Below are 13,488 nucleotides of genomic sequence, written 5' to 3' on the forward strand. Positions count from 1 at the left end.
TCACAAACAAAATATACATTGGAAAAATCACTAGAACTAATTGTTACCTTACTTGTTACTTCTGTGAACTTTCATTATCCCCCCTCCTCACAAAGACAAATGTGAAAATATCTTAAAGTTATGAGGGTTTTTGGTAACGGAATTACAAGGCACAAGACAATATTACCAAAACGATTTCTCCAAACCCAAATGTAAGTCCATTTCAGGAGACATACCGTCCATGCATGTTGTCAACTTTTCCAAAGACTGCCATTCTTGCTGCTTTTCATGTACTTATCATTTCTTCCAAGGGATCTCAAGTAATGGGAATGATGCCATTGTGTTGGATTATATATGTTTTTCACTATATTACAGATGTGGGATCTTAATTTGTGCCAGTTTGCTACAGCAGGAAAATAATCCTGCAGCAATAGGGAATGTGAAGTATTATGTGGATTATAATAAATTTACATTTTTGTAGGGGTTGATATATTTTGCATAAGGGAAAATCAAGTGACATTTCTAAGTGGAAGCAAACTTTAAAACCCCTTTTTAAACCTCAAATACACTACGAGTTAAAAATTTCCTGCATCCTTATCCTGATCAATTAAGATCCTACATCTGTGTATTTCTCTGACCATAATGTTTGCTATTATAGTGCTACCAATAGTATAATGCGTGTAGCCTGTTAGTTTCACACCCCAGAATTCTCCAACCAGGGACTTTTTTAGAACCAAAGTCACACATTTCCCACTTCGGCGAGTATTGTAAGTCGCTCTGGATAAGAGCGTCTGCTAAATGACTTAAATGTAAATGTAAATGTAAGTGTTGATAATAGTAGTCGGGGTCTTTATGTCAACATGATTCTGCTTTTATGTAGTTCTGATATTGGACCTCTTAAGACTTTTTCTGCTAATCTTTTCTAAGACCCCTTTTCCATCTGTTTACCCAGAAATCAAAGCCTTCACTGGTTGAAAAATGTATCTAGAATTACATTTACCAAAAGTATACACTCTTAGATTTCATTTGACACCCAATTACACATGCTCCTATGAACGTCATAATTGGTGCTTAAATCAAAATCAAAATGTATTGGTCACAACACATGGTTAGTAGATGTTACTGCGAGTCTAGCGAAATGCTTGCACTTCTAGTTCCGACAGTGCAGTATTATCTGACAAGTAATATCTAACAATTTCACAACCAATAACTAATAGACAATCCTTTTAAATGGAAATGCCCTACTGTACCTCTAGAGATACTATCCATCCCCAACTAGTAATAAAGTGGTCGGGCTGGTTGCTACTGGCCTCTCCAGCTTCAGGCTGAATCACACCCATGATGAGAGGAGGTTAACTGGACACACAGGGAGAAACTACAGTCTGAATCACACCCATGATGAGAGGAGGTTTACTGGACACACAGGGAGAAACTACAGTCTGAATCACACCCATGATGAGAGGAGGTTTACTGGACACACAGGGAGAAACTACAGTCTGAATCACACCCTTGATGAGAGGAGGTTTACTGGACACACAGGGAGAAACTACAGTCTGAATCACACCCTTGATGAGAGGAGGTTTACTGGACACACAGGGAGAAACTACAGTCTGAATCACACCCTTGACGAGAGGAGGTTTACTGGACACACAGGGAGAAACTACAGTCTGAATCACACCCTTGACGAGAGGAGGTTTACTGGACACACAGGGAGAAACTACAGTCTGAATCACACCCATGATGAGAGGAGGTTTACTGGACACACAGGGAGAAACTACAGTGTGAATCACACCCATGATGAGAGGAGGTTTACTGGACATACAGGGAGAAACTACAGTCTGAATCACACCCATGATGAGACGACCTTTAAGGCTTAAGGGTTTGGTTAATCTTAGGGTTAAGGTTAGGGTCAGTTTTAGGTTTCAGGTGTGAAAATAGTTCTGACTTAATTGAAGCCTACCGTTTGTTCTTTACATTTAATATTAGCATTTCTTTCATTGTTCTAGATTGATTTTAAGCATTTTGAAGGAAGATCTGTTTATGAGCCAAATGAACCCGCTCTTTTACTTGAACGGAGCCAAAAATACAAGTGAAAATAGTTATAAATGTCTTTATCAATTATGAGTAGCTAAACAATATCGACTTTTGGACACTGATGCGCAGGAGAACCCCGAGCTGTCAATCAAGCAGGCGCGTTGAACGGATTATGACGCTCAAGCGTTCCAAATGACGCAACAATACAGCTCCAGACCAGAGAAAGTTCATGCGGAAGATATTCTTCAGTTCAACACTAAAACTGCGCGTTGACACGTGTGATTTGAGGTGAGTCAAATATTTACGAAAGTTTACAATACATTAATCGTCCTCTAGCCTACTTAGCCTATACTTTTGTCATGGTAAGATAACACATGTGAAGGTGAACGTTAATGTATTTGAAATGTGTTTTCTTTCTGACATGATATAGCTAGCCTAATAAAATACAATTATTTATAATTGCTTTGTTATTTCTGTTGCTATCAATCACACCATCTGTATCTACTCTTCTGTCTGTCTGTCAGACTATCTGAATTGTCTGTGTACTTACTGTCTAGCCAGCATTATGCCAGAAAGGTTCTTTCACAAAGGCTCATATTCACAAGGTCTCATAGAAGGAGTGCTGATCAATTATCAGTTTTGTCTTTTAAATCAAACTGAATACGTTTTGATGGACAGGAGGCGACCTGATCCTAGATCAGCACTCCTACCCTGAAACACTTTGTGAACAATATCCAGGTGTACTGTGATTATGAAGTTGTGAGGAGGTATTATTATATTAGTTGTGCTGATGCATGATGGGTTGTAGGCTAGAGCTTGAGGACTCAACTCTGAAGACTGTTTCTGAATTCACTGACCTGGTGAGTAAATGTTGTGTACAATGGCACCATCTAGTGACAGAAACATAGAAACAAACACATTGTTGCTGAACGAAGGCATCTCTTTATTTTCCAGAAATAAAACTAGTAGACCTTTCCTGCAGTCACTGAGGAGATGGACACCTCTTCTTCTTCTGGACGATCTCCGTCTCCTACTGGGACTGTCTTCTTACCCCCTCCTATCATATGGAACAGTCTGTAAGTCATTCATCACATAACCTAGCTCTGGTCCAGGGCATTATGTCTCCTACTGGGACTGTCTTCTTACCCCCTCCTATCATATGGAACAGTCTGTAAGTCATTCATCACATAACCTAGCTCTGGTCCAGGGCATTATGTGCGGCTTGCTGAAGGAAGGCTCAGTGTCTGCAAGCTGTACGTAACGCCCTGGACCAGAGTGACACATTACCCACCTCTGGCCATCATGGACAGTCAACTCATCACATTCACCTACTGTTAAGTCACAGTTGTGTGATGTGTTATTAAAGACAGTTACATTGAGCAGAAGTTTAATTATTATTTTAATATTGTAGTAAATTGTTCACTTCCTAAATAATGTGTTGACATTCCTTTGCTCCCAGCTACAAGCAGGCAGAGATGGAGGTTCACTTCCCGAGAGAAGAGAAGAAGACCTGTACAGAGAAGGAAGCCCACATGCTCGAGTTGATGGGGAAGGATCGAACGATCCGAAACCAGAAGAAGGAGATGGACAGACTTCAAGTGTGCCTCTGGGAGGAGGAAAAGAAGAAGAGGAATGGTGGATTGGAGATGGACAAGATCATTGAACAATTACAGTCTGAGTCAGACAATCTCCGAGCCCTTTTAAAAGATGAAAGGAGGAGAAGAAGAGTAGAAAGGGGTATATTGAAAGAGTGGAAGGCTGAGATCCTGAGACTGAGGGAGGCAGAGAGCCAGAGGGAGGCAGAGAGCCAGAGAGAGGCAGAGAGAGAGAGAGATGCAGAGAGAGAGAGAGATGCAGAGAGAGAGAGAAAGGCAGAGAGACAGAGAGAAGCAGAGAGACACAGAGAAGCAGAGCGAGAGAGGGAAGCAGAGAGACAGAGGGAGGCAGAGAGACAGAGAGAAGTAGAGAGACAGAGGGAGGCAGAGAGACAGAGGGAAGCAGAGAGACAGAGGGAGGCAGAGAGAGCCACAGGAGCAATGGAGCACCAGAGAAAATGCAGGAGATCCACAGACTCAAACAACTGCTGGATCTACTGATGGTGGACCTACAACTGGCCCACGTAAGACATGTCATTGTTATTATTAGAAGGCAGTGTATATTTACCAGCTGAAAATGAATAGTGGCAGACAGCGGTACGCTAACCCAATGTTAACTTTTATTCCTTTCCTTAACCCTTACCTTAACCTCACTGAAACTATACCTGACCTTTACCTTAACCCAAACCTAGGTCCTGAACCTAACCTTCATTTATCTCAACCCCTATGCCTTTCTTCTGCTGGTTGAATATCTACTTCCTTATTAACGTCATTACTGTTGTTGTTGATAACTGTATCTGTGCAGGTTGTAAATAACTGCATTAGTGAAGCCTCATTTGTATAAACATCAGAGGCAACATTGTTGTAACATCACACAAATTGTAACAGGAATTTCTCAAACCCCTAACTGAATGGGCAAGAAGGTTGTGTGTTTGTATTTGTACACATTTTGGACATAATTGATACCATCAAATGTCTCGTAATTTTTTCTAACCATGATAATACATTAATTGACAATGAACTGTCCAGATGAATTGATCAAAATGACCCTGCTATTGATGTTGTCCAGTGTTTGATTCAATTACCTAGCTCTAGGTTGTATTTCTGTGTATCATTCTCTGCAAATCCTTTGAAAGTATGTCTTGGTAATAGATTATCACTAATTTAACCTTTTAAAATGAAGCAAGAGATTGAGAGATTGAGGCTATGGCAGAAAGTCATGGAGGATCAGCGACCAAGACTGGCCTGGAACAACAAACCTATTGAGACAGGAAGAGAGAGGGAAAGAGAGAGGGAAAAAGAGAGAGAAAGGGAGATGGAAAGGGAGAGAAAAGCAGAATTGGAAAGACAAGAAATGAAGAAGAAAATGGAACAGGCAGAAGAAACGATAAAAGTGTTAGAACGAGAGATTGAGAGATTGAAAGAGATTGAGAAGGAAATCATATTTGAAAGAGAAAGAGACGTGCGTATTGCAGAGAATGAGAAAGTCAAACTGGTTAACGAAAAGGTAAAAGAGTTAGAGAGAGAGGTTGAGAGACTGAAAGAAGATATGACAACAAAAGAGATTCAATACAAAATCAAATTTGAAAGAGCGAAAGAAGCGTTTAAAGAAGACAGAATGAGAGAGTGAAACAGGTTAACCAAAATGTACTAGTGTTAGACAGAGAGGTTGTGAGAATGAAAGAAGAGATTAGATTGAAAGACGAGACTGAACCAGAGAGAACATTTGATAGAGACAGAGAGAGAGAAAATGATTGGAGACGAAGTGAAGAGGAGATGAAAAATAGAGTGGAGAGAGAGATGGAGATGGAGACGGCCCTCCTCAATGACAAAAAGACGTCTGAATTGGAGGAAGTCTTCAAGAAAATCAAGGAACAGCGGATAGAATTAGAAAATATGGAAACAGACAAATATAAATGGACACAGAACCAAATGGACATGGAGGAGAAGATGGAGGGTGAGCACAACAAACAGAAAGAGGTAGAAAGAAAGAGAATGGAGAAAATACCAAAACAGAGACAAGAAGAAGATGAGAAGAAGAAGGAGATGGAGAGAGAAGAAGAGGAGAGACGCAAACAGAAGCACATAGAGATGGAAGAGGAAGAAAGAGAGAGGGAGAAAGAGAGACAGATCAGAAGACAGAGAATGGAGAAGAGACAGAAAATTATGGAAAGAGAAGAAGAGAGACAGAGAGAGATTGAAAGAGAGATTGAAGAAGAAAGATGTGGACAGAAGCAAATAGAGATGGAAGAGGAAGAACGAGAGAGGGAGAAAGAGAGACAGAGAGAGATTGAAAGAGAGCATGAAGAAGAAAGATGTAAACAGAAGAAAATAGAGATGGAAGAGAAAGAAAGAGAAGAAGAGAGACAGAGAGAGATTGAAAGAGAGCACGAAGAAGAAAGATGTAAACAGAAGCAAATTGAGATGGAAGAGGAAGAACGAGAGAGGGAGAAAGAAAGACAGAGAGAGATCAAAAGAAAGATCATGGAAAAGAGACAAAAACATATCGAAAGAGAAGAAGAGAGACAGAAAGAGATTGAAAGAGAGATTGAAGAAGAAAGATGTAAACAGAAGCAAATAGAGATGGAAGAGGAAGAAAGAGAGAGGGAGAAAGAGAGACAGAGAGAGATCAAAAGAAAAATAATGGAAAAGAGACAAAAACATATCGAAAGAGAAGAAGAGAGACAGAAAGAGATTGAAAGAGAGATTGAAGAAGAAAGATGTAAACAGAAGCAAATAGAGATGGAAGAGGAAGAACGAGAGAGGGAGAAAGAGAGACAGAAAGAGATTGAAAGAGAGAATGAAGAACTATTTGAACAGAAGCAAAAAGAGATGGAAGAGGACAAACGAGAGAGGGAGAAAGAGAGACAGAAAGAGATCAAAAGAAAGAGAATGGAGAAGAGACAGAAAATTATGGAAAGAGAAGAAGAGAGACAGAGAGAGATTGAAAGAGAGATTGAAGAAGAAAGATGTAAACAGAAGCAAATAGAGATGGAAGAGGAAGAAAGAGAGAGGGAGAAAGAGAGACAGAGAGAGATCAAAAGAAAGACAATGGAAAAGAGACAAAAACATATCGAAAGAGAAGAAGAGAGACAGAGAGAGATTGAAAGAGAGATTGAAGAAGAAAGATGTAAACAGAAGCAAATAGAGATGGAAGAGGAAGAAAGAGAGAGGGAGAAAGAGAGACAGAGAGAGATCAAAAGAAAAATAATGGAAAAGAGACAAAAACATATCGAAAGAGAAGAAGAGAGACAGAAAGAGATTGAAAGAGAGCACGAAGAAGAAAGATGTAAACAGAAGCAAAAAGAGATGGAAGAGGAAGAACGAGAAGAAGAAAGAGACAGAAGAGATCAAAAGAGAGAATGAAGAAATATTTAAACAGATGCAAAAAGAGATGAAAGAGGAAGTACAAGAGAAGGAGAAAGAGAGACAGAGAGAGATCAAAAGAAAGATAATGGAAAAGAGACAAAAACATATCAGAGGAGAAGAAGAGAGACAGAAAGAGATTGAAAGAGAGAATGAAGAACAACTATTTAAACAGAAGCAAATAGAGATGGAAGATGAAGAACGAGAAGAAGAGAGACAGAGAGCGATCGAAGAGAAAGAGAGACAGAGAGAGATGGGAGAGAAAGAAAGACGACAACAACAAGAGGAGAGAAAGATCATGTTTGAGAGAGATCAAGAAGAAGAAAATATATGGAAACAGAAGCAAATTGACATGGAGAAGGAGGGAAGAGAGAGGGAGAACAAGAGACAGAGAGAGATAGAAGAGATACACAGACAACAACAACAAGAGGAGAGACAGAAACAAAAGGAGAAGGAGAAAGAAAGTGAGAAAGACAATGAGAATCAGAGAGAGATGGAATTAAGAGATCAGCAACAGAAAGAGATGGAGAAAGACAAGATGATTATGAGAGAAAGGGAGGAAGCAGGAAGAAGAAAGGAGGGGCAGAAAAATATTTTAGGGGAAATTGAGGGACAGACTGAACTGGAGATAGAACAGGAGAGAGAGATGGAAGAAAAGCAGGAAGTGATTCAGGAAGCAGAGGAAGAGTACGGGGAAAGAGAAGAGAGGAGGAAAGGAAGTAAGCATGAAGAAACATGTAGTAGTTAATGTTAAAGCAAAAGCACGGGAAGTCTTCAATAGGCGTAAAGAGAGGAGGTTAGAAGTGTTGAAGGGGGAACGAGAACACATAGAAAGAGGACAACAAATCAGGAGGGAGAAGGAGGAAAGACGGCTGGAGATGGAAAGAAAACAGGAGAGGGCAAGACAACAAGAGGAGCAGGATAGAAAACGAGAGATTGAAATCGCTAGACAGAAAGAAATGTTGAGACTAAGAGAGGAGGAGAGGCAGAGAGAGGATGAGAGAGAGGAGGAGAGAAAGAAAGCCATTAAATGCCATTTATCTTTAATTAGAGAGAGACAAAAAATAATACAGGCAAAAAAAAGAGAGGAGATGGTGGAAGAGGAAAGAAGGGAGATCCTTGAGTACAAGAGGGGTGACTTAGAGGAGGAGGAGAAGGAAGATGACAAGGAGGACATTCTCCCACCTGATAAAAGTATCAGAAGGAGAGCTGTGGGCTGGGTAAACAAACATGGGAGAAGAGGAACCTCAGAAAGATCGAGAGAACCTGTCAGAGAGAAGCTGAGGAGGGCCATAAGATCGTCCACATAGGTAAGACCTGTTTTCCCTCTACTTATGACATCATCCTCTGTAGTCTCCTCTACACACATACGTTCCACACCAGTCATCATGTTGCATCATTGTTTCAATATAAAACAACTGTCCAAAATGGTCAAGCTGATCTGGTATCAACTTAAATGTGTTTTTAGAATGGAAAACTCAACTGGATCTCAATGACCCTGGTCTAAAGTAGTGCATCATAGCCTTTTGAGGCCCTAAGAAACATTTTGTTCAGGTTTTTGACTACATTTCCTCCCAATCTACACTTTGCAACGAGGCGTAGAGAACATATTGCATTTTTTAAGCAAGTTTGCTGCAATTCTACACATTTTCCCATGGGGCGGAGAGAATAAGTAGCTGTTTTTAAATCTATTTCCTTCAATTGTACACATTTTGTCATGACTTATGGAATGTTAAGATAATATCTGAATGAAATTGACTAACAAAATGAATGGGGGCTCACTGTAGTTCAAGGCCCCTGGGTAAATTTGACCAAAAAAGGTTTTGGGGGGTCATGGGGGGCCCTAATTATGCCTAGGGCCGGCCGTGGCACTTTACAAAGGATAGGTGCCATTTGGGACTCATGTTAAACTCTGGGTCAGGTCAATTCAGGATGGGAGTGATTTAAATGTATTAACAAACTCCATGCCATGCTCAAATGAGAAGAGTAAAGAATAATATATTATTAGTAAAGAATCATTGAGATCCAATTGTGTTTTCTATTCATAATTCCCTGTGTCCATTACATTTAAGTTGACACCAGATCCACTAAGTTGAATGAGAACTCTACTTCTTCTCCCCTGCCAGTCATCCCTGGACCCATAAGGCTAACCATGACCCGGGCAGAGAGAGAGAGGGAGAAGAGGAAGGAGCTGCTGAAGGCTGAGGAGAGAAGGAAGAAGATGGAGGATTTCAATAAGCAGTGGAGAGAGAGGTCCCTGCTTAAAAAACACACTCATCAACAACTGAAGGAGGAGAGGGAGAAGATGAAGGAAAACTACCTGGATCAGATGAATCTGGAGGCTGATGAGCAAATCCAGAAGTTCAGCACCCAGTACATCACCCGGTGTCCAACCACCCAACACAGCCACGACTTCAACCAAGGTCAGGAGTTGCCCGGATGGGCCACAGGCCAACAAGTAAGCCAAGAGCCTGTTGCATCTGGAGATGGCCAGCAGGAGGGGCCAAGGAGGCAACAGGCATGGGCAGAGAACCAGGAGGGGAGTTCAGAGAACCAGCAGGAGGGGCCAGAGAACCATCAGGGGGGGCCAGACAGCCAGCAGCTAGAAGCTCCAGAAGAGGCTGACACATCAGAGCCAATCTCCAACACAAAGACAAAGAAAAAGCCAAGCATCTGGAAGAAAATTAGGATGAGGTAAAGAATGTTTAAACATCTATTCATGTTTTACACTGTTAATATACATGTCATCACTTTAAAAAGTGACATTATCCAAATGTGAGGGTTTAGTGTACATGCAACACACATGTAAATATATAGATACTTACCTGTCTCTGTGATGTCTTACAGCCTTCCTGATGTGCTGTCTGCCTAGAGCTGGAACTCAATGAAGCCACAGTTCCACTGAGGTTACGTTGGTAATTAAAAGTGTCGCCCAATAATTCTTCCCCCTCTTTAAGTCATCGAGCCACATTTCCTCCTCAAAACATTATAGTCTCCTCAAGCCAGCAAGTTTCCTCTTTATCAGGCAACAAACCATCGAAGGTCAGTGACCCTCCTCCCAAGAACAGAGACTCTCATCTGTAGTCTCTCTGCTTACACCTCTTCAGTCCTAGAAAATATCCCAAAAATGGAAATGGTTTCAACAGAAGTCCTCCCCTCAGACCAGTGGCTCCACAGACCAGAGTTTCTCATCTTTATTCAAGTTGAATGCAACTCTGATCATTTCCACCACCTCTCCTGTTAAGGGGAGGTGCTGAAAAGGAGGTCTGGGAGGAGGTCTGCAGGTAGCCTGGACCGGACCGGTAGCAGCTAAGTTGCTGGCTCCATCCCCGGGCAGAGCTGCTCAAGTCAGGCCAGTGATGTTTGATGATGTCATTTTTGTTAGCAAAGTTTTATTCTTTAATAAAAGCATTTAGTAAAAAAGCAATATTGTTGTTACGGTGTGGATTGTTTTGTTATTTATTAGAATTGAAACATCCAGTAGTCATGGTAGATGTTAGACTTTCAATGAGACACCTGACATTCCATCAGTTTGATACAATGTGTGACATGTTATATTAGAGAGGAGTCCTCTATACACATCTATTTTAGACCATAGGAGAAATATCAGATTGAAATAGCTTCTCTAAGAGTCTGAGGAGAGAGCAACAGTAGACGCATCGTTAGCTCTCCCACCTCCAGTTCAGTACTTGGGTCATTCCACTAGTTGAGTACCTTTTGGGGAGTGTAACTTTATATTTCACCTAATTCTAACATTCTGTCATAAAGAGCACATGTTCAACTTAATATAAAACATGTTTCCCATCTCAAGAGTAACAAATACATACTATAGCAAGTGCCTATTAAGGGCCAAATAAAGTGACAGGGTTGACTGTAACAGAGTTGACTATTTCATCTAGAATCAACCATAGATCCCCATGTGACAGGGGGAATGGAATGCAAGCTTACCAAACACATGTAAATAGTTTAAACATTTCTAGACTGTCTATCTATAGGTAACAGGGTTGATGTGTTATAATTCACCCACCCAGTGGTGATTGCAGCATGTACATCTTGGTGGGGAAAACTCCCCAAAATGTTTTAGATGAATGCCAGCAAAGCCACTACACAACACAACACTAAACAATACATTAATTGCACTATAACTTACATAGCTGATATGGCTAACTTGCTTATGTACAAACTATGGCACAAGGGGACAACGAGTGGACTACAGGATATCTGTAATTTAGATTAAGACAATGAGAGACCTAGGATGGACGTCGTCAATATCACCATTTGTTCAGCACTTTTGAAATGTACAGCGACAGAATTTTGAACATGGGCCGTTCATGGAGTCACGGCTTCAATAAGTAGTGAGTGCAGGCGCAGAGAGCAGGGTAGTTCAAAAGATGTGGATCTTTAATATTCCCACAAAACCATTACATTTTTCATTTTTATTTATTTTTATTTCACCTTTATTTAACCAGGTAGGCTAGTTGAGAACAAGTTCTCATTTACAACTGCGACCTGGCCAAGATAAAGCAAAGCAGTGTGAACAGACAACACAGAGTTACACATGGAGTAAACAATTAACAAGTCAATAACACAGTAGAAAAAAAAGAGAGTCTATATACAATGTGTGCAAAAGACATGAGGAGGTAGGCGAATAATTACAATTTAGCAGATTAACACTGGAGTGATAAATGATCAGATGGTCATGTGCAGGTAGAGATACTGGTGTGCAAAAGAGCAGAAAAGTAAATAAATATAAACAGTATGGGGATGAGGTAGGTAAAATTGGGTGGGCTATTTACCGATAGACTATGTACAGCTGCAGCGATCGGTTAGCTGCTCAGATAGCAGATGTTTGAAGTTGGTGAGGGAGATAAAAGTCTCCAACTTCAGCGATTTTTGCAATTCGTTCCAGTCACAGGCAGCAGAGAACTGGAACGAAAGGCGGCCAAATGAGGTGTTGGCTTTATGGGTGGGTGTTGCCATCGTGACCAGTGAACTGAGATAAGGCGGAGCTTTACCTAGCATGGACTTGTAGATGACCTGAAGCCAGTGGGTCTGGCAACGAATATGTAGCGAGGGCCAGCCGACTAGAGCATACAGGTTACAGTGGTGGGTGGTATAAGGTGCTTTAGTAACAAAAGTGCACTATAACTTTAACAAACGATGCCCACAAACTCTTAGGGTCTACATAAAGCTGTCCCAACAGCAGAGCTTTCTTTTCAGCACCATGGAGAGAATATTTTTTTTTAAACATAGCTGATATGGCTGACTTGCTTCAACAAATGTGGTTTCCACTGACACTTGAGATGTACAAACTATGGCATAAGGGGACAACGAGTGGACCACAGGCAAACAGCAATTTTGATTAAGACAATGAGAGAGCAAGGATGGACGTAGTCAATATAACCATTTGTTCAGCACTTTTGAAATGTACAGCGACAGAATTTTGAACATGGGCCATTCTTACAGTATTCTCCCTGTACACCAAGTCATAACTGCATATAAGCAGACAATGAAAGCTCTTACAATATTTGATGATTACATTTCTGTAAAACAGGCTATAGTCTACATGTGCACAATCAAGTCAGTGCAGTAGGATAAGTTATGAGAGGGGAAAGTGACAACATTATTAGGGTGAGGCACATGGGCTCCTAACAGCTTACTACACAACATACACACAGTATTACTTTCTTCGCTACAGTATACATATCTCCCTGGCGTATTACATCATTTATAAAGCAGTATACAGGACATTAAACCTTGTCATCAAAGTCTGTCATTCTCTGGATTTATGGAGTTCCCAGTTGTCTTGAACTCACTGAAGTCCAAGATGTCCCAGTCTGAGTTCCCAGTTGTTTTGAACTCACTGAAATCTAAGATGTCCCAGTTCTGAGTTTCCAGTTGTTTTGATTGCGGCAGGAGTCATGCTGAACAGCAGGCTAGTGATTGCTTTGTTAAGCTTGCAGTTAGCCACTGCTTCCTTCCAAACCACTGATTGTTGAATTTGCGATTTTCCAACTTTTTGTGTTTATTTGGAAAGGTTGATGACCACTGATACTTTTTATCTATAATTTCTCTTCATATTATATTATATTATATATTATATATCATATATATATAATATATCATATTATATTATTATTTTATTATATTATATGACAAGGATTGAAAAGGATTTGCCAGGAGATAGTTGTCTGGATGCATGATGATGACTGCTAGCTTGATAGCTATGATTTTGTAAATATGATGTTGAGCCAATCACGGCGCAACCAGAGAACATTACCAACCCCTTCGCTCCATATTTCTCACTGGCTGCCCCACCACCACAGAAAGCACTAAGCTGGGCTGAAACACCTGCATTTATGAGCTGCCTTCCTCAAGAAAGCAAAAAAGAGAAGATGTCTGTATGCAGCTTTATTAACTCAATGATTTAAAAAAAATGTTTACATTGTTTGAAAACTGATATGTGACACTTATTAATGCCAAAATAACATGCAAAGCAGGCAACATATATATT

At 40.5% G+C, this 13,488-nt stretch overlaps 1 protein-coding gene and 1 long non-coding RNA gene across 2 annotated transcripts; both read left to right on the forward strand.

Annotated features, from left to right (window-relative positions):
* Window positions 1-2,182: 2,182 nt before the first annotated feature.
* LOC127907185 (uncharacterized) lies at window positions 2,183-3,526 on the forward strand. The gene is made up of 4 exons (XR_008063611.1): window positions 2,183-2,301; window positions 2,822-2,873; window positions 2,968-3,089; window positions 3,473-3,526. It is a non-coding gene; the product is annotated as an uncharacterized LOC127907185 (long non-coding RNA).
* A 1,699-nt stretch (window positions 3,527-5,225) lies between these two features.
* Window positions 5,226-7,384, forward strand: LOC127907420 (trichohyalin-like). The gene is made up of 2 exons (XM_052462670.1): window positions 5,226-6,929; window positions 7,185-7,384. Exons 1-2 carry the CDS (start codon window positions 5,286-5,288, stop codon window positions 7,278-7,280), a joined length of 1,740 nt encoding a protein of 579 aa, XP_052318630.1. The 5' UTR covers window positions 5,226-5,285; the 3' UTR covers window positions 7,281-7,384.
* The last annotated feature ends 6,104 nt before the right edge of the window (window positions 7,385-13,488 follow it).

Source organism: Oncorhynchus keta, chromosome 14, assembly GCF_023373465.1.
Source record: "Oncorhynchus keta strain PuntledgeMale-10-30-2019 chromosome 14, Oket_V2, whole genome shotgun sequence".
NCBI lineage: Eukaryota > Metazoa > Chordata > Actinopteri > Salmoniformes > Salmonidae > Oncorhynchus > Oncorhynchus keta.